Source organism: Chelonia mydas, chromosome 1 (assembly GCF_015237465.2).
Source record: "Chelonia mydas isolate rCheMyd1 chromosome 1, rCheMyd1.pri.v2, whole genome shotgun sequence".
NCBI classification, from domain to species: Eukaryota; Metazoa; Chordata; order Testudines; family Cheloniidae; genus Chelonia; species Chelonia mydas.
In genome coordinates this window covers 144,139,441-144,161,907 of record NC_057849.1, presented here as the reverse complement: position 1 = coordinate 144,161,907, position 22,467 = coordinate 144,139,441, and the positions used below count along the sequence as shown (strand labels likewise).

Here is a 22,467-nt window from a genome sequence, read left to right as displayed (position 1 = left end):
AGAAGACATGCCTCCAAGCTGCAAAAAAGACATTGGCTACGATCTGCTATAATAAAGGGGAAAATAGCAGAGCCTTGTGTCTGCCCCACTGGCAGCTGGACCACAGAAAATGTTATAATGTTAGTTTATATATTTTGCTTCTTAATCATATAAAATAAAAATGTATGACATGGTGAAACATTTGATCACTTTCTCTGTGGTGTTTTGTCTGCTAAAATGCACAGCCAACGTTTTCCCAAAAGTTAATGTGCAATTAAAGGCTATCTTGTAATTCCAAGTTACCATGTAATCAAACATCACCATGGAAGATTTGCTCTATGACAAAAGATAGTCTCGCTTTTCAGGAGACACCATTATTCAAGGATATTCTCTATCTCTCGTCTTACATTATAGTACTTATTATATTGGTAAACTGTGGGCCTGTTTCCTCGAATTTAAACCCCATGGAAATATAAAACTGCAGTGCATGAGTCACACATTATATATTATAAAACGGTCTGCCATTAATTAGCTTGTGCTTGGTTGTCTATCAAAATCCATTTCTGGAGGGTTCGAAAATCTAGTTGAAGATGTACCAGATTTATAAATGATAGTCACCACTGATAACAAAATCAAGAAGCAGTACCCAAGAAGCATAATTCTCTTCTCTTGGATAAAAAGAAAATAACTTGATCTGAACAATGGGGAAGTAAAGAGGTTTTGTTTAGCAGAATGGAGAATGGAAGTGAGGACTCCTATGGTTCTCCTCCCATCCCTTCGGCTACTGTTTCTCTTTGTTAACCTGGGCAAGACATTTAGGCCCAGATTTTTCAAGGTATTGAGGGATTGCGCACTCAGCATTAGAACGTCTAACTGATCCTCAATCCCAAAGTACCTCAATTCCTTCTGAAAATGAGATTTAGGCCCCTAAATCACTTAAATGTTGTAACACTGAGTGCAACACTTAAATACCTTGAAAAATCTGGACCTTAATCTCTCTGTAATTCAGTTTTCCCATGTTAAATGGGTACACTACCATCTTCACAGGAACTCTCATGCTTCACACTTGACTGATGTTTGTAGAGCACTTTGTGGTCCATAGATGATGCTGATATTGTTATGAGAAATAATACTTGACTCTTATGCAGTATAGCACTTTATATTTTAAAAACACTAAACAAACACTTTCAAGTATCTTTGTGATTTAGATAAGTAATATTATCACATTTTGCAAATAGGAAAACTGAGACACAGAGGTTAACTAAGTTGATCAAGGGTACACAGTGAATGGCAGAGAGATATAGAACTCTGAAGTTTTGAGATCCCATCCCTGAGCTCAGTTATTCTTACCGTGATCTATCTAAATGGACTCTGGCTGTATTGCACCCTATTTGCAGAGTAATTTTACCATTTTCAATGTCTCAGAGCACTGAGTGAGCTTAACCTCATGAGATCAGCCTTCACTGAGTGACAGTTGTTTAGAATTAAACATCCCTAATAATAATATAATACAGAAAACGTTTTTAGTTAGAGTTACCAGAGGGGTAGTTGTTTTAAATCAATGATTACTCTGAGTTGATACAACTGGGAAAGGTCTTTGTTTAACAACAAGGCTTTTCATTTTTTACTTTCTTTTTGAACAGTGACATTGCATTGTATATAGAGTGTATGAAGTTTTAATCAATTGTTTATGTATCTAATAAGCATTCCAGATCCAGCATTTTTACTTGTTTAAAAACCAAGCTGCAAAACAAAAAAATGCCAGCAATTAAAACTTAAAAACTTGTAGTGCTGCTCTAGATGTCTCTTAATGTTTAATGTAAAATTTCCCTAATTTATTGGTAGTTACTGATTGCACCAAATAATCAGAAATTAATAAATACACATCCCTAGCAGAGACTAAATGTGGGTCTAAACAAGAAACCTAAAACAGAATGTTGCCATGGTGATTTACAGAAAACCAAGCAAGCTGTGCAAAGCTTGTCCTTCTAGGAGACCTGAGAGACTAGTTAGAATTTTTATCTGTCACGGTTAATTTCTCATTTCAATGAAACAGTTGTCAAAGTGCAATGTACGTAGAATGCTCATGATAGGTACCCTTTGCATTTTACAGACCCACTAGGGTCACTTTTCAAATGAATATTTCAGATTCAAGCTATTTTTAAAAACATATGCTATTTCTAACTTTTTGCTCATTGGGATGATGATTTAAATTTCTGAATATTTCTTCATATGCCTGTCATCATGAGGCTACATGCTATGGTGTGTTCGCTATAGTGACAGCTCCATGAAGGCATACAGGAGGAACAGAGTGAATTAGGCCATGTACATTGCCAGATTAAAAGGCTGGTAGTGGCAAAACTACTACTTGGGTAGGTTCTATGTAGTGTCATAGTCTTCCTGCTATTGCTGGTATGGAAAAGTAACAGAAAGGGAGATGATAATAAAAAGATCAATTAAATGTCAATGAATTATTGTTTTTAAATTCACCAAAACTTTGAAATTATTTATCCTAAAAGATCCATACGTTAATTGTACTATTAAATGATAACCTATGGGTTTTCTAGTGTTTACTGAATTGATCTCATGACATGGGTTCAAATACCTCTGAATAGACCCCTGCCTACCTGCTGGTCTATTAATAAACTTCAAAGATGTGCTAGCTGGTTTAGACTAATTTCCCAACTCAATACTTGCAAGAATAAATGGCAAAGCACTTACTGTATAAATGCCAAGCCAAACAGATCATTTGATTATTTCTGCATTCTTACCTCTTATGAGATAAGTGCTATACCTTAGTGCAGTAGAATAGCCACAAAGCCTTATTGTTCTATTATTTTGTAGTGGGTGGGAAAGAAACATAAAATGTTATTATTTATGATAGCTCCCCTTGTGGTCCCATTTTGGATTTACCCAAATTTCTCATGTGACAAGACTAAAACTAAAGAAGTGACTGCTGCCTTAATGTAAACAGATACCTGAGAAATACAGTAAGAAACTGGCCCTTTAATAAAGGGGTTAAAATAAGCACAATAAAAAAAACTGACTTTGGTCCTGATCTTTCATTTCTTACTCAAGCCAATGGGATTTTGCTGGAGTATTGAGAGCACCAGGCATAGCATGAGTCAAAGTGGAATACATTATAGGAGATAAAGTGTGCAAGTGGACTGAGAGTCTTGTTTAGCAAGGTGCTTTCTGTCTCATCCTAATTATCTCAGTGGGCCATTAGTTAGGCTCAAAGCACCTGTTACCAGTGAAAATAGGAAGACCTTTAAAAGTTTGTCTCTCAATAGTCCCCCTCTGAGACCTTTGGATTAAATACATTAGAACTAAAATCTCTGAAAAATGGGGTGATTCAGAAAAGGCAGTAAATTTCCTAGTGGGACTTTTATTGTACATTTTTCAACAGGAATCTATTAGCTATAACTTTTGTAATATTTGGGCTTTTTTTTTGTAAACAGAAAATGATTAAAGTTATATTACCAATAGTTTCCTACCCTACTAGCCTACTAAACTTTTATCAGTGTCCACACCCATGAGCTGTTGAATGTATCTTGTATACAGTCATTATTAAAAAGTGTTATTTTATTATATTTCTTGCGGTGACAACCACAGTTAACAATGGGCTTCCCTAGTTTATTTCATAGACCTTCACAGGTGCAGGGAAGCAAACAATCAGCCTTTGCCTTTCAATATCTTAGGCTGATAAAGCTAAGGGTAGCCTCTGAAGGAAAGTTTACAAATGCAACATCATTACAATGTACAGTAGCTATGTTAAAAAGTCATATATTTACCCCTCTTATGTAGAAGAATGCTGGCATGTCTGCGTCCATTTCCATTTTCAACATAACATGAGTAATTTCCTAGGTCCCCTTCTTCCACCGAGTCGAGAATTAATGAGATGGAAACTTCCTGTTCTCCAAGATGTTCCTTAATAACTCTACAGAAATGAAATAATTCAGACATAATAGTCTCTTTGTACCATGTCACAGCATTAGATAATCATGATATAATGTTACTCACAATTTGCAGCTCTCTGCATCAAACCATAGCCAAATTTGAAGCCAATCTTAATTAGATTATATTATGCTCTTTTCTTCCTCACTCCTAATGAGGAGGTTTGGCTTTGTAGATGTTAATGAGAGCTGCAGTTAATTATCTTCCTTAAGCAGCGTGATGCACACACTGATAACATATTGAGGCCTGGGAAGGAGACCTTGATAAGAAGTTTACATGCTGCTTAAAAGTAGGATATGATCTCTTGAAATGATAGGATATGGTGTAGGTCTGGAGAGGTTCCAAATGGTTAATTCCCCATCGAGGGAGCTACTAACGGTATGGTCCAAGCTTTGTTTTTATCCAAAGGCAATTTTCTGAGATGCTTTGACATTTCAATAGGAAACAGCATAGCCATTTTTACAGTAAGAAAAATCATTGCTTCATGTTTATTTTACTGAGCAGTTATAAACCAGCAGTGAAAGCTGGAGCAGTTAATGTTCTCTTGGTTAATACCATTCAAGTGGATATTAAAAGCAAGCACCTCCTGAGTAAAAACCTCTTTAGATACCACCTGTCTTCCCTTTCTACCCATTGTCCCCTCACTAGTCCCAGCACTTGTTTTAAAAAACCAACCAAGCAAACAGGATATTGCTTCAAACTCTCATCACCCACACTATTAACATGCCTAAATAAAATGGAAAACACTCTTCAGGGTCCTCCCTGAACAAACACAGAACCAAGCCCGTTGTGAAGAGGATTATCACTTCTTGAAACTTTTTAAAGGCCTAAGTCTCTGGATGACAGGCTGTAGGAGAGCTTTAAATAAGAAATACAGCATACCACAATTCTATGTAATTTGGTGTATTGGACTTGGGCTCAGTGGAATAAAATTAGAGTACACTCGAGTGAGATATTCCTGACTCCACCTTTCCATCACCTGAGGGAGGTGGAACATGACTCGAATAACCTTGAATGTTTGCATGGCCTTATTGGTTTTGATACTTGGTTTCCTCTGTTACTTTAGTTTGTCTGAAGATATTGAGATTTAATTTGAGAATCAGACCAGATTAACAAGGCTATGGAGTAGCAAACTTTTAGTAAGAGATTAAATTTAAATATGCTAACTTTAGTCTGTCATAAGTATTCATTGCGGATAACATACCTATAATCTAAACTGCATATGTAAATCATTAAAAAGTCTTTGCTGTCATTTTATACTGGTAACTATCTATATTTTAAACACACACACTTATACATTCACACACAGAGTACTGGTTTATATACTGTGTGGAAAAAGGTTATTTTCAGACCCATGTAGATACTTTAGAATCATATCGTGCATAGCAGTTCTTAAACTTTAGCAACCTGAGGACCCCCTTTTTGATTTAAAATTTTTTGCAGACCCCCAAGCCCCCCGCTCAGCCCCAAGCCCTTCCCCCACTCCACCTCTTGCCCCCAAGGCCCCATCTCCGCCCCATCTCTTCCGGCCCCCCACTCCACCACTGCTCCTTCTCTTCCCCACCTCTTTCCGCCCCCTCCCCCGAGTGTTCCCCATCCCTCCCAGTGCTTCCTGCACATTGTGGAACAGACGTTCCCTGAGGTGCAGGAGGCATTGGGAGGGAAGGGGAGGAGCTTACCAGCGGGGCTGGTAGCCCTGGACATGACTCCACCCCCTCCCTAGAGCACCTCCCACCCCCACTCCTCTTCCTCCCTCCCAGCGCCTCCTGCACACCGCTGAATAGCTATTCCCTGGCATGCAGGAGGTGCTGGGAGGGAGAGGGAGAAGTTGGGGGGGAGGAGTTGATGAGCAGGACCCACAGACCCCTGGAGTACCCTGGCAGACCCCCACGGGGTCCGCGGACTCCAGTTTGAGAAACTCTGTTGTACATGATTTTCTAGAGTATGTCAACCAGAGCATTCCTAATAAACAGACAATCTCAAATTAAAGCAGTACTTTTAGAAGCAACATAAGAATATGATATTCCTCCCCAGCTGCACAGTATCTAAGTATTCAGCAGGTAGAAGTAGACCATATGAAAGAAAACCATGGCATTGGAAGACAAGCAACATTCTTGAGGTCTAGTTCTTCTACAATAATTGAATGTAATTCCCTTCACATATAACAGGAACAATAATATTTGGAAACAAAGGCCAGCTTTTGACACAACATTTTATGCTCCATGGCTTTAAAAAGTATTTATTTGTGAGCCGTGTTTCTTGACATATTTATGTCCCTTGACATCTTCTCAATAACCTTTCAGTGTTCAATACTGCAAATGTTTTCTGTTACTTGATGAAGCCATTGTATGGATTATAATCTGTTACATCACTGCATTCCTGTGTCATTTATTCTGATTTTATGGTGCTAAAACTAAGATGAGAATCCTGCCAGCGCCTCCACTTTCCCTGTTCCCCTTTCCGAAAGTAATCTACTCCACAGCTTCACGCTGATGTAATATCACTGAAGTCAATAGAGTTACACTGACATGAAACAGGTGTAACAGAAGAGAATCAGGCCCACAGCCTTTTCATACTCATGTTAGTAATAAAATCTATTCGTTACTTTTACACAATACTATTCACTATAAAAACAAATACAGTTTTAATCTTGATTGAGAGAACAAAAGTGTTGCTTTTTACCTAATATCACTTTCCCAGACCCGATTTTCATCCAAATCTTCAATAAACTTCTCTCCTTTCATCCAATAAATTAAAGGACTGACATCTCCACTGTATCCAAAGAAAGCTCGGCAGGTTAGGTTAGCAGAATTGCCTGTTACAGAGAATTAAAGAGAATATGTTATTTCAAAATTTGCAAAAATATTTAATTTTTGAATCAGCTGCGAGAAACCCTTTGAACTCTTATATCAATCCGCAAAAATCATTGATTTGCACATATAGTTAGTTGTAGTTTAATTTCCAACCAATGTTTAACAAATTCTCTGGAAACAAAAAGAAGAAACAAATTATATAGAAATAGGGCCAATCTTGCATTCTTTCACTGAGAGTTTGGGTTTACAGGAATGCAGGATCAAGTCCGTAACAACTTGCTAGTGTGCTGATTTACCTAACACAAAAATCGACTAAACATCTGGTCTATTTCCATGTTTTTCTATTCAAAATAGGTACAGGTTATGAAAAAATATATTTTCAATCAAATCCGTATTTGCTTAAGTTTAAAGCAGTTACTGTAACAGTCCCCGATGGCCTCATTGCTATTTCTACTGCCAAGATACAGCCATTAAAAGCAGAGGTGCTTGTTCCCTGTTCCGTTATCCCTGCAGAGAACTGTCAGTAGGCAATCATTATGTGGAAGCCAAAGATATGATTCACATTCCCAACCCCAGCCACTTCACTGAGTCGTGAACGTCAAGTGTCATGAATAATATATTTGTGTACTTATTCCATATTTTGTGAGCCATATTTTAAAATACGAACAGAAATCCACACAAGGAAAACAGGAATACAACGTGCAATGTTACTAAATTAATGTTACTGCAAGAACCTTAATGTGTACAGTTTCTGATTTGATTTGGTTTGATTTGATTGTGCAACCTTACATTGCATTAATTCAGTTTGTTTTAATTTTGCACACAGAGAAAGCGATACTTCACATATATACTGTTCATGTGAAAGTGACTAATTGATAACGCTGGCTACAGTTAGACATACTGCACAAAGGTACAGTGTTCATTGTTCCCATTTACCTCTCTAAAGGCACCTTGGTCTTAACCTGTGTCAACTCTTCTGAACGATTGTGTGCTCTTTTCCCTGGTAGTGACTATTTATCTAGAATTATGTGGTGGTTTCAGGAGTAAGGGCCTGTTCTTTCTTGCATGAGGGGAGTATTATGATTCTTTGGGATTGGCCCTAAATCAAGATCACCAAACTTATCTTCAATCTACGTTTTCAATTTTTAGTCTTGGGTCTCTAAAGACTAGCAGACTACCACAGTGTCTGTAACGGAGCTACAAATAGAGATGAAATCAGTGGGCCTACTTGCAGAGTAAGGTATTACTCAATATGAGTTGGTGGAGAGGATCTGGTCCTTAGACAACACATGAAATGAACAAACGTTTGCACAACTTATTTCCATTTTCCTTTGGAAACAACTGCAGGATACTGTTGTGATGCTTTTGGGGGGCATCCAGGATTATGTATCACCTTTGTTACCCACCTGCCTCAGTGAGAGAGATTTGCTGGTATTAAACTGGGTATCAGCTCCCTGTCACTCCAGTCTGTTAGCCACCTGACAATCTTCTCAGAAACTTTTCTAACCTGTACTTTAGCTTGCAGGTTAACTTTAGGCGCACCCCAATCCCAAGGGCCCTTGAAATGCATTCCCCTGTAATATCCAGCCTGGACACTCACAGAAATTGCCCAGTTTTCTGTCTCCCAAAGTGACACTTATATGAATGTATAGTAAAAAGGGAGTAAGTTTATTAACTAAGAAGGGAGAGTCACAGATTCAAGTGAGTATGGTGTAAGAATAATGGAAACAGCAATGGTTACAAATAAAACAATAGACTAATCATTTTAGCAGGCTTAAACCTGTCTAAGATAAGTTTATCACCTAAAGCAAACTCTCAGCATGAGCAGCCCCATGGGCCAGGATCCAACTTTAATGAATGCAAAAAGCACAGTCCTTTTTGCTCCCTCACTGGTAGATAACAAAGGGGTTCTTTTCCCTTCTTATAGTCTATCAACCTTTGAAATGGATCCTTTTGAAGTGTACTTTGAAGTGCACTAAATAAGATCCTCCTCCCCCTATCACTGGGTCTCCAGTGTGCCATCACCATGCTATTTTCATATCCCCCGTTAATTTGTTTTTTCTGTTCACTTTACTAGCAAATGTAACTCCTATTGAATTTGACTCACAACGCTAAGTTTACATTAGAGGTGGGGAGATAACTATGCTCCCTCCTGTCTGGAAGGAAACTTGATTCTATCTGCGTTTGGTGTTTAAAGCTTAATATTAGTAAGTATCCATAATTCCTCATATAGCAGTTACACACATTTCACAATGATAGCAATGACCAGAGTGTTACTGGCTTTAATTTGATACCTCACACAACATTCTTTATAGGTGAATATCATGACAGCATTGTGTTAGTTGTAGTGAGTTTATCAGGCTTGTTAAGAGTTGCTGACAGAATAGTCAACCACCAATGGGCCTCTGTGTCACAACTGTATGATAGCCAGATGGATAACTATTTAATAAGAGTCTTATTTATTGGAATTTATTTGCAGTTTTCCAGGAAAACATATGGCTTCCACCCCTGCTGACCTATTCACAGACCTACAAAGCATAAAACCTTGCAATGAATGTTTACATTTTTAAAGGCAAGAGTCACTTATTACCTTCCTTCAGCTGTTTCGCAAGTGGATTATCATTGGTCATTCTGTGAAAGCTTACCTTCACTCAGTGCAAGGTAGCAACAGCATGCGTCACAGACCACATCCTCCTAACCATACTCAGAGAAATTCCCTGACATATATTGTCATGGGTGGTATTGCTAAAAGCGAGTATCAAGTCGGCATGAGTTTCCAAATAGTTGGCACAGGGAAGAGGAGAAGGTTAATTTAATAACCAGAAAGCAAGACATGGAATTCCTGAATAATGGAGGAATTTTGGTAACCTCAGGGCGACCCCATGGAACACAGCTCTGCAGCAGGGAAGGGGTTTAGATTTTCCAAATCCCAAAATAATTTGAGTGGAATGAGTTGAGAGTTGAATTAGAAGCTCAGCTAATGTAGGTCAAATACAGAGTACAACTTGGTAAGCTTTCAGGCTATATCTTTGTAATTAAACTTTCTTGATGAGTTTAGGCATCACACGTAGCTTTTCACAGCAATTCTGAAGCAGGTTCATACAAATGACCTTTTATTTTCTGCGGGATACCTCAGTTGTCACATTTCTTGTTCCATGTCACTAACCTTGACTTTGTTTAGTTTTCTAGGAAATAGACTTTTGCTTTCTCTAAGAGTACTTTATGTACCTGATTTCAATTTCTAGGAAGTACAAGGTAAAATTAACTGTTGACTATCAGTCCCAACAGAGGGTCAGAAAGGACCAGCTGCCCCAAAATTGTCCTAGCAGAGCTTTGGCAGGAAGTTTTGGCAAGGGGAAAGACAGAGATGGAGTAAAACCAGGGTAATCCCTGACAATACAATTATGATAAAAACATTTGTGTGTAATTGTGACAGGAGAATGCCTCCTACTCATTCACATACAGCCACTGGATTTCTATTGCTCTCAAGTGGTAAGAAGGCACCTCAGTTGTTTGTCTAACCCAAAATATGTTTCCTTTAGCAGATAATAAGTACCACTATGGCATTACCCAACTTTGTCTTAAAATGGAGAGGGCTACCTACTGAATCACCATCACTCCAGCACCTTGGGTTTTTCCTGGCGCTTTCCTACTAAGTACAATCCCAGTCCAATACTTTTTAGTTTATTAGATCTGAGAAGATCACAGCCTAAGGTAGTTTGGCTGCTGGCCAATTTACTCTTGAAGCATCAAGGTTAGGATCCACAGGGGTGCTGAGCTCCTACAGCTAGCAGAAACCTGCTGAACTGATTTTTGTACTCATTGGGCTCTAAGCCATGTATTAGTGCATATTAAATAAATATCAACCCACAGACATTAAACACTGTATTTTGTTAAGATAAAAATGCGTTAGAAAAGCAAAAGCTTAAAAGACTGAGGCTTTTCCCTGACTAAATTGTGAGGGATTTTTTTCCCCGATGCATAAAATATTTAAGTATGCTTTTAGACAAAGAATTTAAAGTTCCTATTCAACATGATATATTTACATATGGAAAATAAACAAGGAAGGATGTACTGTCCCTTAGTAATACTGTGCAGATTACTGCTGTTGAACAAGGGCCATTAATATATCAGGTGTTCAGCTGTAAATTCATCTATTCTTTCTATTATAGCTGAGCTTCAAAATAAATCCATTGGAAAGGTGATTAGCAGGATCCTTGTGACCAGTTATCACAGCTAAAGACCTTGCTTATTCCCTTGCACTAACAGCTAATTAGAAGGGGTGGGAAACTGTCAGTTGGACAATTTCACTGAGGGGTCCTTGACTCTCATATAGTCTATTTTCCTCCCTTTGGTCTGCCAGAATCTGAATTTCATAGGGGTGGACATACTATAAAATTGGTGACAGTTGGGGGATGGAGTGGGGATCCTGCAGCCTCACTGAGGAGGATATCAAGAGGATAGTAAACAATGTTGTAAGGATATATCTCGCCCATTGCCCCCTCCATGGTTGCTCCTCTACCAGATTTAATCATCTTCATGGCATGCTACAGGGCTGTTGGCTTTTTTTCTGTAGGAGTAGGAATTTGGAGAAAGAGGATGGGGAACAGTTTGTCAGGAGCGTAGAATGATCTTTATGGACTTTTGGCTTTAATAATTGGTATTTTTAAAAATTTTTTTTAAGCATAATTGATTATTAGAGGAGCATGTTTGCAAATCTAAGTAAATAAACTAACTCTAGAAGATGCTTTCCCTTTAGCCAATGTAGAAAACAACCTCAGAGGTGGTAATTCTAGGCCATTCACGGTTACCCTGAAGCAATTACTTTCGTAAATGATAATTTTTGTAAAGCTTTGAACAACTACTAAGACTGCATTGATAACAGTGCACATCTGACAATGAGTGGGCATGTTACGGTTACTTTGAATGCTGCCATCTTTAATTTTCTTGTCAATGCAGGATTATTACTGTTTTACAGTCTATCCTTTTAAAGAGTTGAAATCCATGTTTAAATTTGCTAACAAGGGCATCCACCTCTCTCTCTCTCTCTCTCTGTTTTGCTGCAGCATGTCATGAAATCTCAAGATAATAGCTGTCTCCACGTGGGTCCTCAGTAATGGTTTTACTCTGTGTGCTCCACTGGAAAGGGCCCAAAATGCGAGATGAGAATTATCAAAGTGAGACTGCTACACGAGCAGCAAATCGACTCTAGAAAGGGCAGACAAAAGAGAAAAAAAACTGAATTGTTTCAATGGCAAAGAGTGAGGCTGAATGCAGATTAAGTTGAACAAAAGGAACTTTATAAAACCCTAAGCATTGCTCTGTCCATGTGGCTGAGTTTCTTCCAGCCTGACCCCCCCCGAACTGCCTGCTTCTCTGGTGTCTCATCAATAACAGTACATCCAGGGAACATGGGCCTGCTGTCTCCAGTTCAAATAATAATGCTACACGAATGTTTTGTGCCTTTCAGTACAAGTCTTTTCTTTATGTTCAAAGAAGAATAAAATAAAAAAATTTAAGAGATCACCTACAAAGCAGCAAACATCAACTGTATTTGTCTGCCTCGTCTTTAGTTCTGAAGATGAATATGTTCTTGCTTACTTTCTGTAAAAGCAAGAATAAATTGCACTAAATGCTTCTTCAGCTTCTTGTGATAAAGATGCATGGTCAGCTCTAACTAACTGGGTTCAGTATGAGGCACTTTGAAATTGATCAAAAACTTTTTGCGATCTAAAATGGGAACAATCCTTGTTATTCAGCACACTTTCTAAAAGGCCAGAATGTGAGGAAGAGCCTTCAACAAAATGTATTAATTTCAAATTGGCAAATCCCATCAGCAGAGACAACACTTAATTTTAAGTACTATATTTCTCCAATTAGCAATGTTTTGGACATTTTCAAGCTGCTGCTAGAGTAGCTCCTCTCCACTAGAGGACACTGTCTGTCTTTTTTTAACAACAAAACCTTTTGTTTAATCAGGAGAAATTGCCCAGAGTATAAGCTCTAATTAAAAACATCAGCATCCAGAGAACCTGCTAGTTGCAATTAGCAACTAGTGAATGTTTTGTGCTTGAGTAAAATGTCATCTTGTACGGGCAGTTTAAATTACATTTGCACCATTAGTCATACATGCTGGAATACAGTGTAATGGCATTCACGTTACCCTTTGATTTGATAGACTGAAGGACAACCGCTTCTGTAGGAAGCAATGATAATTTGAAGATCTCTTAACGGAAACCCCAGAGGTATGTTGCGCAGCTGACATGTTAGACAGCCATGCCCAGCATCTAATAATGATGCATCTGAAGAAGTGGGTTTTTTACCCATGAAAGCTTATGCCCAGATAAATCTGTTACTCTTTGCGGTGCCACCGGACTCCTCGCTGATTCTGTGGAAGTAGACTAACGCGGCTACCCCCTGATACTTTATAACGGTGAGGGGTAAACCAGTGGAAATTCTAAGTGGTACTGGAATATTAGTGTCTTGTAATTGTATGCTGCTAATGGCACAACATGATGCACAGATGCAAAGGCAAGCTTTACGTTTATTTGTATAGGTACCACTAGAATGTCAAATTATAAAAGTTACCCGGTCAAGGTAGACAGGACCAAAAGCTCATTCTTGCTCTTTTTCACTCACATGCACAAACTCAGATCCCTACCCTGTGTGTGTTTTTTAAAAAAATATATGGTTTCCTTGACACTGATAAAATTATCAGACTTCCAAAATGAGGGCTGCAACACCACTACATTCACAGATGCTAAGCTCGGTGGCAACTCATGACAAACCTAAGCCACACAGATTGGACCTGTCTGTCTTGACCAAATCTCTCAGAAGCAGAGCAGGCAGGGCGATACTGCACCGATTTCCAGAGAAGTCTCATATTCCAAGGAGATTGGCAGACAGGTTGTTTTAAGCTGTTGTAATCCATGCCAGCATTTATAGACACGGAGTTTAATCATATTTTTAATGATTTATGTTTATTCCTTCAGAGGAAGACTCTCTGTAGAAATGCTAACTCCCTGCTTGCCTAAACCTACTACTATGCTGCTCTCCAGTTTGCACACATATTTTGTGATCTGCAGCTTCCACCATTACAAATTGTTAAATATCGTGGTGTTCTCTTCATATGTCAAGTTATATCACACTGCAAAATATTGGCAATTATGATGTACTAAGCATAACACTGGGGCCTGGGAACACCTAAATGCCAGTCCTAGTTCTCCAGCTGACTTTTTGGGAGGTCTTGGGAAGTCACTAGACTACTATGTCTCAGTTTCCTGTATCCAGAAAATGGTATAAAAATATGTACTTACCTCTGAAGATTAATGAGGTCAACAGACTGAAGATGTAACTGTTAGGTATTATGATTAAACAATTTTATGCAAGCCATAAAGTGGCTGAATGCCATTACACACTCATGTCTCTGAACTAAAACACCTGTCCACAATTTTGAACAGTGCATAGCCTAGGATATTAAACTCATTTGTGGAGAGGGTTGAATTTCATATTTAATTAATTTTCCTGGGTCAGAATAGACATTTAGAAATACATACTACTCTTGATCCACAGCAGATCTCCAACTAATATCAGTGGGTGATTGGGGTAGAATGTGACTCTTAAATATTAACAAAAGTTTTAGTTATTATTAATTAAGATTGGTTGGAAAATGACTTATTTTTCCTGTGGAAAATTTTTGTTGAAAAACCAATAACTTTAAAACCCCAACTTTCAGTTTCGGGGTTTGTTTGTTTTTTTTAAAATGAAAATGCAACATTTTTCACAGAAAGCAGAAGCTTTTTGGGGAAAAATAGTAATTTAGTTGAAAACTCAATTTTCTATGTAAAAAAAGCTTTGATGGAAAAATTTAGACCACCTCTAATATTTATTCAGTACCTTATTGCTGCATTCAGCACCATTCAGTAAGCAAATAAGTTAGTCTTTAGGACCACTGCTATTTCTCTGCACTATGTATTTCTTCCATCCAAATCTTCCTTTCTCAGTTTCTGTTCCTCTTACCTTTGCATGTCTCTCCCTTTCATCCATCTGGTTTTCCTTCCTTTCAGCACCTCTCAATTTCCTCTACCTTGTGACCTTTGCTTCCACCCTGTCCTTGCTCATCTCATCTACTAAAATAACAAATACTTAATGCTAGCACTTATATTATTACCATGTAAACTTCAGTGTTAATATCAGAATTTGGACACACCAATCAGGCCAGACAAAAACACCATGGTTGGCATATTTGGCATAGAATGATGATCTATATAACTAACTCTTATTCATCTGGTATGTGGTACTACATGTTAATAGCTTGCATTTACTTCAGTAGGTGTGCTGAAACTCTTCAGTTTTTTATCTGATGTAATAGAGAAGCTTATAACGGGGCGAGTGCTGATACAATTATTTTCCATTTAACATTTGTGCTAAAATCTTGATCTTTGATGTTCTCATTGATTATGGGCCTATAAATGTAAGGAAAATACCAAATTCAAACTATGATCATTCTATCAAAGGTCACCGCAAGGTCTTTGCTATAGGATTTCTCATGTTGGAAATACCCTTTGGAGAGTCAGTCTTTACATTTGATTAAATATCATTCACTATGGTGAAATATCTTTTTAGAACACACAGTCAACAGGAGAGAGGGAAAGGACCCAGAAGCTTCCCTGGCATTTTAGGGTTGACTACAGTTGTGGGAAGAGAGGGGTGACTCATGAAGTAGAAAAGAGATTCAGAGAGTCTAGGGAAAATACCTATGAATTTCTTCAGTGAAGTAGTGTGTTAGCTATGATGTCCTCAATCTGGAGCAATTAAGATCATCAGAGGTCATTAGTTCTATTTCACATATTTTAGCCAATACAATTGTAGAAAGTGAGCTAGTGTGCTGAAGGGACAGTGCTGATTACCACATCTACCCAAAGAGTGGACTGCTGTCAGCTGGTACTTAACATGCTGTATAACACCACACAGTTATTTTATTTTACATTTTCCATGCTAGGGAACTCTCAGAATTCTGTATCATCTGTTTTTTTGATGGCTATAGCGGGCAGCAAGCCAATTTATTCAGAACATTTACACTCACAACTCAGAACCATGTATGGGCCTGAATTCCAGCTTTTGCTTGCTTAGTAGCCATACTGATAGTTAAGAGTCTAAGTTTGAAGAAAAGGATTGTAAAAAAATTGCAAGCTTTCTAAATGTGACCATTTCAGACGTGTTTCTTTGCATTTTCCAGATTAAAAAACAAACAAACACAAAACGTACTGTCTCTGATTGCCCCTGATAATAGAGCTTCTTTGCACCACTCTAGGAGCACAAAGCAGTCAGATAGCAAGTTTAACCAGCATCCTCCAGATTCTCCTTGTGTAAGGAACTCTGCAAGTGGCAAAGTGTAAATATGACAGCACTATGGCACTTCCCCTCCTTGCTTCTAGAGCAAGGGGCTGGGGGCAGGCATGGATGAATGGAATGTCACTATGTTCTGGCAATCCCTGGTTTGGTTCCAGAATGGTTCCTCTCCTGGGGCTATAGGCAGCCTGGTGTGGTTTAAAGAAGCCCTGAACTGGCTCTGGATTGGGAAGCTCTTGGTATGTTTCTACGGTCTTCAGTTATGTTTGATTAAACAAAAAAGAAATGTAATTAAATTATTCCTGAGTTAGATGCATTTATCTGAAACACACTAGTAGCTAAAACTACTTGGATTTCTGAAAAAGGGCTGTGATCCAACAACAGAGCTACAGACCTGGGCTCTGAATCACGGAGCTACTCGGGCACTGTAATACTGAGTGTTGCAACCCGAGGCACCCTGCCGCTCAATAGAATTCTCAGTCCTCAGTTAGGCTCCCTCTCTTCCCATAAAGTGCATGGCGAGCGTTAGGTGCCTAAGGAAGGGATCCTCAGAAGCCAGCAAGCTGAGCAGAGAGACACCTAAATTAGCCAGGGGTGAAATGCAGAGGAAAGGCTAAGGGTATGTCTACACAATTAAATACCCCTGGCCAGGGTCAGCTGAGAAGGGTTTGCAGGGTTTGGGCTGCAGGGCTGTAAAATTGCTATGTAGACATTCAGGCTTCAGCTGAAGCCCGAGACCTAAGACCCCATGAGGGGAGGAGGATCCCACAGCCTGGGCTCCAGCCCGAGCCCAAACGCCTACACAGCAATGTTTAGCCCTGCAGCCCGAGTCTTGCAAGCCCAGTCACGGCCATGCTGTAGGTCTTTTATTCCAGTGTAGATGTACCCTTAGAATCATAGAATCATAGAATATCAGGGTTGGAAGGGACCTCAGGAGGTCATCTAGTCCAACCCTCTGCTCAAAGCAGGACCAATCCCCAACTAAATCATCCCAGCCAGGGCTTTGTCAAGCCTGACCTTAAAAACTTCTAAGGAAGGAGATACCACCACCTCCCTAGGTAAAGAATTCCAGTGTTTCACCACCCTCCTAGTGAAAAAGTTTTTCCTAATATCCAACCTAAACCTCCCTCACTGCAACTTGAAACCATTACTCCTTGTTCTGTCATCAGCTACCACCGAGAACAGTCTAGATCCATCCAAAGCTGGACGTGCACAAGTCCATGGGGCCGGACGAGTTGCATCCGAGAGTGCTGAAGGAATTGGCGGCTGTGATTGCAGAGCCCTTGGCCATTATCTTTGAAAACTGGTGGCGAACGGGGGAAGTCCCGGATGACTGGAAAAAGGCTAATGTAGTGCCAGTCTTTAAAAAAGGGAAGAAGGAGGATCCTGGGAACTACAGGCCAGTCAGCCTCACCTCAGTCCCTGGAAAAATCATGGAGCAGGTCCTCAAAGAATCAATCCTGAAGCACTTACATGAGAGGAAAGTGATCAGGAACAGTCAGCATGGATTCACCAAGGGAAGGTCATGCCTGACTAATCTAATCGCCTTTTATGATGAGATTACTGGTTCTGTGGATGAAGGGAAAGCAGTGGATGTATTGTTTCTTGACTTTAGCAAAGCTTTTGACACGGTCTCCCACAGTATTCTTGTCAGCAAGTTAAGGAAGTATGGGCTGGATGAATGCACTATAAGGTGGGTAGAAAGCTGGCTAGATTGTCGGGCTCAACGGGTAGTGATCAATGGCTCCATGTCTAGTTGGCAGCCGGTGTCAAGTGGAGTGCCCCAGGGGTCAGTCCTGGGGCCGGTTTTGTTCAATATCTTCATAAATGATCTGGAGGATGGTGTGGATTGCACTCTCAGCAAATTTGCGGATGATACTAAACTGGGAGGAGTGGTAGATACGCTGGAGGGGAGGGATAGGATACAGAAGGACCTAGACAAATTGGAGGTTTGGGCCAAAAGAAATCTGATGAGGTTCAATAAGGATAAGTGCAGGGTCCTACACTTAGGATGGAAGAATCCAATGCACCGCTACAGACTAGGGACTGAATGGCTAGGTAGCAGTTCTGCGGAAAAGGACCTAGGGGTGACAGTGGACGAGAAGCTGGATATGAGTCAGCAGTGTGCCCTTGTTGCCAAGAAGGCCAATGGCATTTTGGGATGTATAAGTAGGGGCATAGCGAGCAGATCGAGGGACGTGATCGTTCCCCTCTATTCGACACTGGTGAGGCCTCATCTGGAGTACTGTGTCCAGTTTTGGGCCCCACACTACAAGAAGGATGTGGATAAATTGGAGAGAGTCCAGCGAAGGGCAACAAAAATGATTAGGGGTCTAGAGCACATGACTTATGAGGAGAGGCTGAGGGAGCTGGGATTGTTTAGTCTGCAGAAGAGAAGAATGAGGGGGGATTTGATAGCTGCTTTCAACTACCTGAAAGGGGGTTCCAAAGAGGATGGCTCTAGACTGTTCTCAATGGTAGCAGATGACAGAACGAGGAGTAATGGTCTCAAGTTGCAATGGGGGAGGTTTAGATTGGATATTAGGAAAAACTTTTTCACTAAGAGGGTGGTGAAACACTGGAATGCGTTACCTAGGGAGGTGGTAGAATCTCCTTCCTTAGAGGTATTTAAGGTCAGGCTTGACAAAGCCCTGGCTGGGATGATTTAACTGGGAATTGGTCCTGCTTCGAGCAGGGGGTTGGACTAGATGACCTTCTGGGGTCCCTTCCAACCCTGATATTCTATGATTCTATGATTCTATGGAACCCCCTTTCAGGTAGTTGAAAGCAGCTATCAAATCCCCCCTCATTCTTCTCTTCCGCAGACTAAACAATCCCACTTCCCTCAGCCTCTCCTCATAAGTCATGTGTTCCAGTCCCCTAATCATTTTTGTTGCCCTCCGCTGGACTCTTCCCAATTTTTCCACATCATTCTTGTAGCGTGGGGCCCCAAACTGGACACAGTACTCCAGATGAGGCCTCACCAATGTCGAATAGAGGGGAACGATCTGCTGGCAATGCCCCTACTTATACATCCCAAAATGCCATTGGCCTTCTTGGCAACAAGGGCACACTGTTGACTCATATCTAGCTTCTCGTCCACTGTAACCCCTAGCTCCTTTTCTGCAGAACTGCTGTCTAGTCATTTGGTTCCTAGTCTGTAACGGTGCATGGGATTCTTCCGTCCTAAGTGCAGGATTCTGCACTTGTCTTTGTTGAACCTCATCAGATTTCTTTTGGCCCAATCCTCTAATTTGTCTAGGGCCCTCTGTAGCCTATCCCTACCCTCCAGCGTATCTACCTCTCCTCCCAGTTTAGTGTTATCTGCAAACTTGCTGAGGGTGCAATCCACACCATCCTCCAGATCATTTATGAAGATATTGAACAAAACCGGCCCGAGGACCGACCCTTGGGGCACTCCACTTGATACCGGCTGCCAACTAGACATGGAGCCATTGATCACTACCCGTTGAGCCCAGCAATCTAGCCAGCTTTCTATCCACCTTATAGTCCATTCATCCAGCCCATACTACTTTAACTTACTTGCAAGAATACTGTGGGAGACCGTGTCAAAAGCTTTGCTAAAGTCAAGGAACAACACGTCCACTGCTTCCCCCTCATCCACAGAACCAGTTATCTCATCATAGAAGGCAATTAGATTAATCAGGCATGACTTGCCCTTGGTGAATCCATGCTGACTATTCCTGATCACTTTCCTCTCCTCTAAGTGCTTCAGAATTAATTCCTTGAGGACCTGCTCCATGATTTTTCCAGGGACTGAGGCTGACTGGCCTGTAGTTCCCAGGATCCTCCTTCTTCCCTTTTTTAAAGATGGGCACTACATTAGCCTTTTTCCAGTCCTCTGGGACCTTCCACAATCGCCATGAGTTTTCAAAGATAATGGCCAATGGCTCTGCAATCACATCCGCCAACTCCTTTAGCACTCTCGGATGCAGTGCATCTGGCCCCATGGACCTGTGCTTGTCCAGCTTTTCTAAATAGTCCTGAACCACTTCTTTCTCCAGAGAGGGCTGGTCACCTCCTCCCCATGCTGTGCTGCCCAGTGCAGTAGTCTGGGAGCTGACCTTGTTCGTGAAGACAGAGGCAAAAAAAGCATTGAGTACATTAGCTTTTTCCACATCCTCTATCACTAGGTTGCCTCCCCCATCCAGTAAGGGGCCCACACTTCCCTTGACTTTCTTCTTGTTGCTAACATACCTGAAGAAACCCTTCTTGTTACTCTTAATATCTCTTGCTAGCTGCAACTCCAGGGGTGATTTGGCCTTCCTGATTTCACGCCTGCATATCCGAGCAATATTTTTATACTCTTCCCTGGTCATTTGTCCAATCTTCCACTTCTTGTAAGCTTCTTTTTTGTGTTTAAGATCAGCAAGGATTTCACTGTGAAGCCAAGCTGGTTGCCTTCCATATTTACTATTATTTCTACACATCGGGATGGTTTGTCCCTGTAACCTCAATAAGGATTCTTTAAAATAAATCATAAATTTATTAAAGCATAAATAAAGCATAAATCGTACATATAAGAATGTAGCCAGCTGTTGACCCCATGTATCCCCGAGATAAGCGCGGAGAATATAGCGCTGCAGAGGACTCCCCCCTGGCGGAGTCCTGCCTGGTCAGTTGTCCCGAATGGCCAGAGTCCCCTGCAGCCCCTCCGCACGTCCTAGGGGCTCCCCGTGCAGATTGGAACGTAAGTCCTTCCTTCCTTCAATAATGCATAGTTTACTATTCTTAGGCCTGAGTGTCCTCCTTTCGCTGGTAACTTCCCCGCCAGCCCTTGCGGGCAAACACGTACTTATCCTTCACTTTTTCCTTAAGTTTATTTATCTCAGTGTTGTAGACATCTGTATGATATGTATCTTGAAGTTGGTAACCTCCTGGAATTCCACCACCATTCTTGACTCGAGTGTTTAGAAACGAATACGAAAGGATGGTCCATTTTAGATAACGATATATTTCCAATGGCACAAGTTAAGACCTAGTCATGGACAACATCCAAGAGCTCACATTATGGTTGTGTTGAAACATGTTGAAAGTGTACACTGCATTTTTTGTGACTCTCCCTGTAATGCTGTTTTTCTCTTTAAATGCTTCTGTGATTTGGCCAGGCGGTTTACAATTTTCAATTTCCTCTGATGGTCCATTGCACTTTTTGCAAAATAGTTTTCTGCCATCTTCAGACACTTGTCTAGGAAAATCTTTCACTCTCTTTTTTTCTGGTATATTTGCAACGTGGGACCTTTGGCATGGCAGTTTCTGCCAAAATCAATCAATGCTCCCTTGATCCTCAGTGTGATTTGACACTTTTCACAGTCTTTCTCTGTTAAAGGATATTATGCAATATTATGTGACAATGCGTGGTCATATGTTTTACGTGTAAAACTGCACAGGAGCATAATTGTGTAATTCCTCAGGGTGTACTTTTTACTTGGAGTAGGTACCCACTGGGAGTGGTCTCCTACTGATCTTCCTACTTTGCTGCCAATCTTTGGCACGCTTCCCTCCACCCAACCCCCACGAGTGGAAATTACACATCTGTATGTAGTTGTACTAGAAAATATCTTCAGTGTATGACAATTGTGCACACACCCTTATGAACAAAAAGAATCCTGCTAACATGTGCAAGTTTGCTGCTTATTACTTCATTTAAAAAGAGTCAGTACAGTAAAAGGAGTGGTCTGACACACTGAGTGCTAAAACTGCCATGCTCCAATGCAGCTGTGCCGCTGTAGCACGTCTGGTGAAGATGCTCTATGCAGACAGGAGAGAGCTCTCTCATTGGCAAATTACTCCACCCCCTGAGAGAGGAGGAAGCTATGTTGGTGGGAGAGTGTCTCTTATGCTGGCAGGAGAGCGTTATAGCGCCTAGGTCGCTGTAACTTGTGTCGCTCAGGGTTGCCTGTGTAAGTTAGATCGACTTTAAGCAGTAGTGTAGAACTGCCTTGAGATGTTAGCTCAGCTCATCCCCTTCCCCACTGCAGTTTCCTTCTATCACCTGGAAATAATATTAGCACCAAATAAATTTATTTTCTTTTATTTTAAATCAAGAAAACATATACCTGACTTTGAAGAATTTGGAAAATTGTAGGGCTTAAAACGTAAGCAATTTATCTTCTTCAAAGCTTTCGACAAAAGCCCCATCTCTCTATCCTTCGTCTGGTCTATTCAACATAATTTTCATGCTGTAGCATCTGCGGCCATGCCACTGATTGTCCTGAAGACCAAAAACCTGAGGTGAGGAAGGGATACTATCTATCCTCATTATTAGGGTAAGTCTACACTACGAGTTAGGGGTGTGCTTCCCCAGCTCGCATATACCTACTAGAGATATCTCAGCGAGAGGTAG

The 22,467-nt window shown here is 40.5% G+C and overlaps 1 protein-coding gene across 1 annotated transcript in view; it reads right to left on the bottom strand.

The window, feature by feature from the left end:
• The window catches only part of IL1RAPL1 (interleukin 1 receptor accessory protein like 1), a 1,127,211-nt gene that overhangs the window by 41,335 nt on the left and 1,063,409 nt on the right, over positions 1 to 22,467 (bottom strand). The window contains exons 7-8 of the mRNA XM_043538004.1: positions 6,619 to 6,751; positions 3,774 to 3,919 (exon numbers count right to left, since the gene is read on the bottom strand). Of these exons, the coding sequence (XP_043393939.1) occupies positions 3,774 to 3,919; positions 6,619 to 6,751 (279 nt within the window). The remainder of the gene's footprint in view (positions 1 to 3,773; positions 3,920 to 6,618; positions 6,752 to 22,467) is intronic.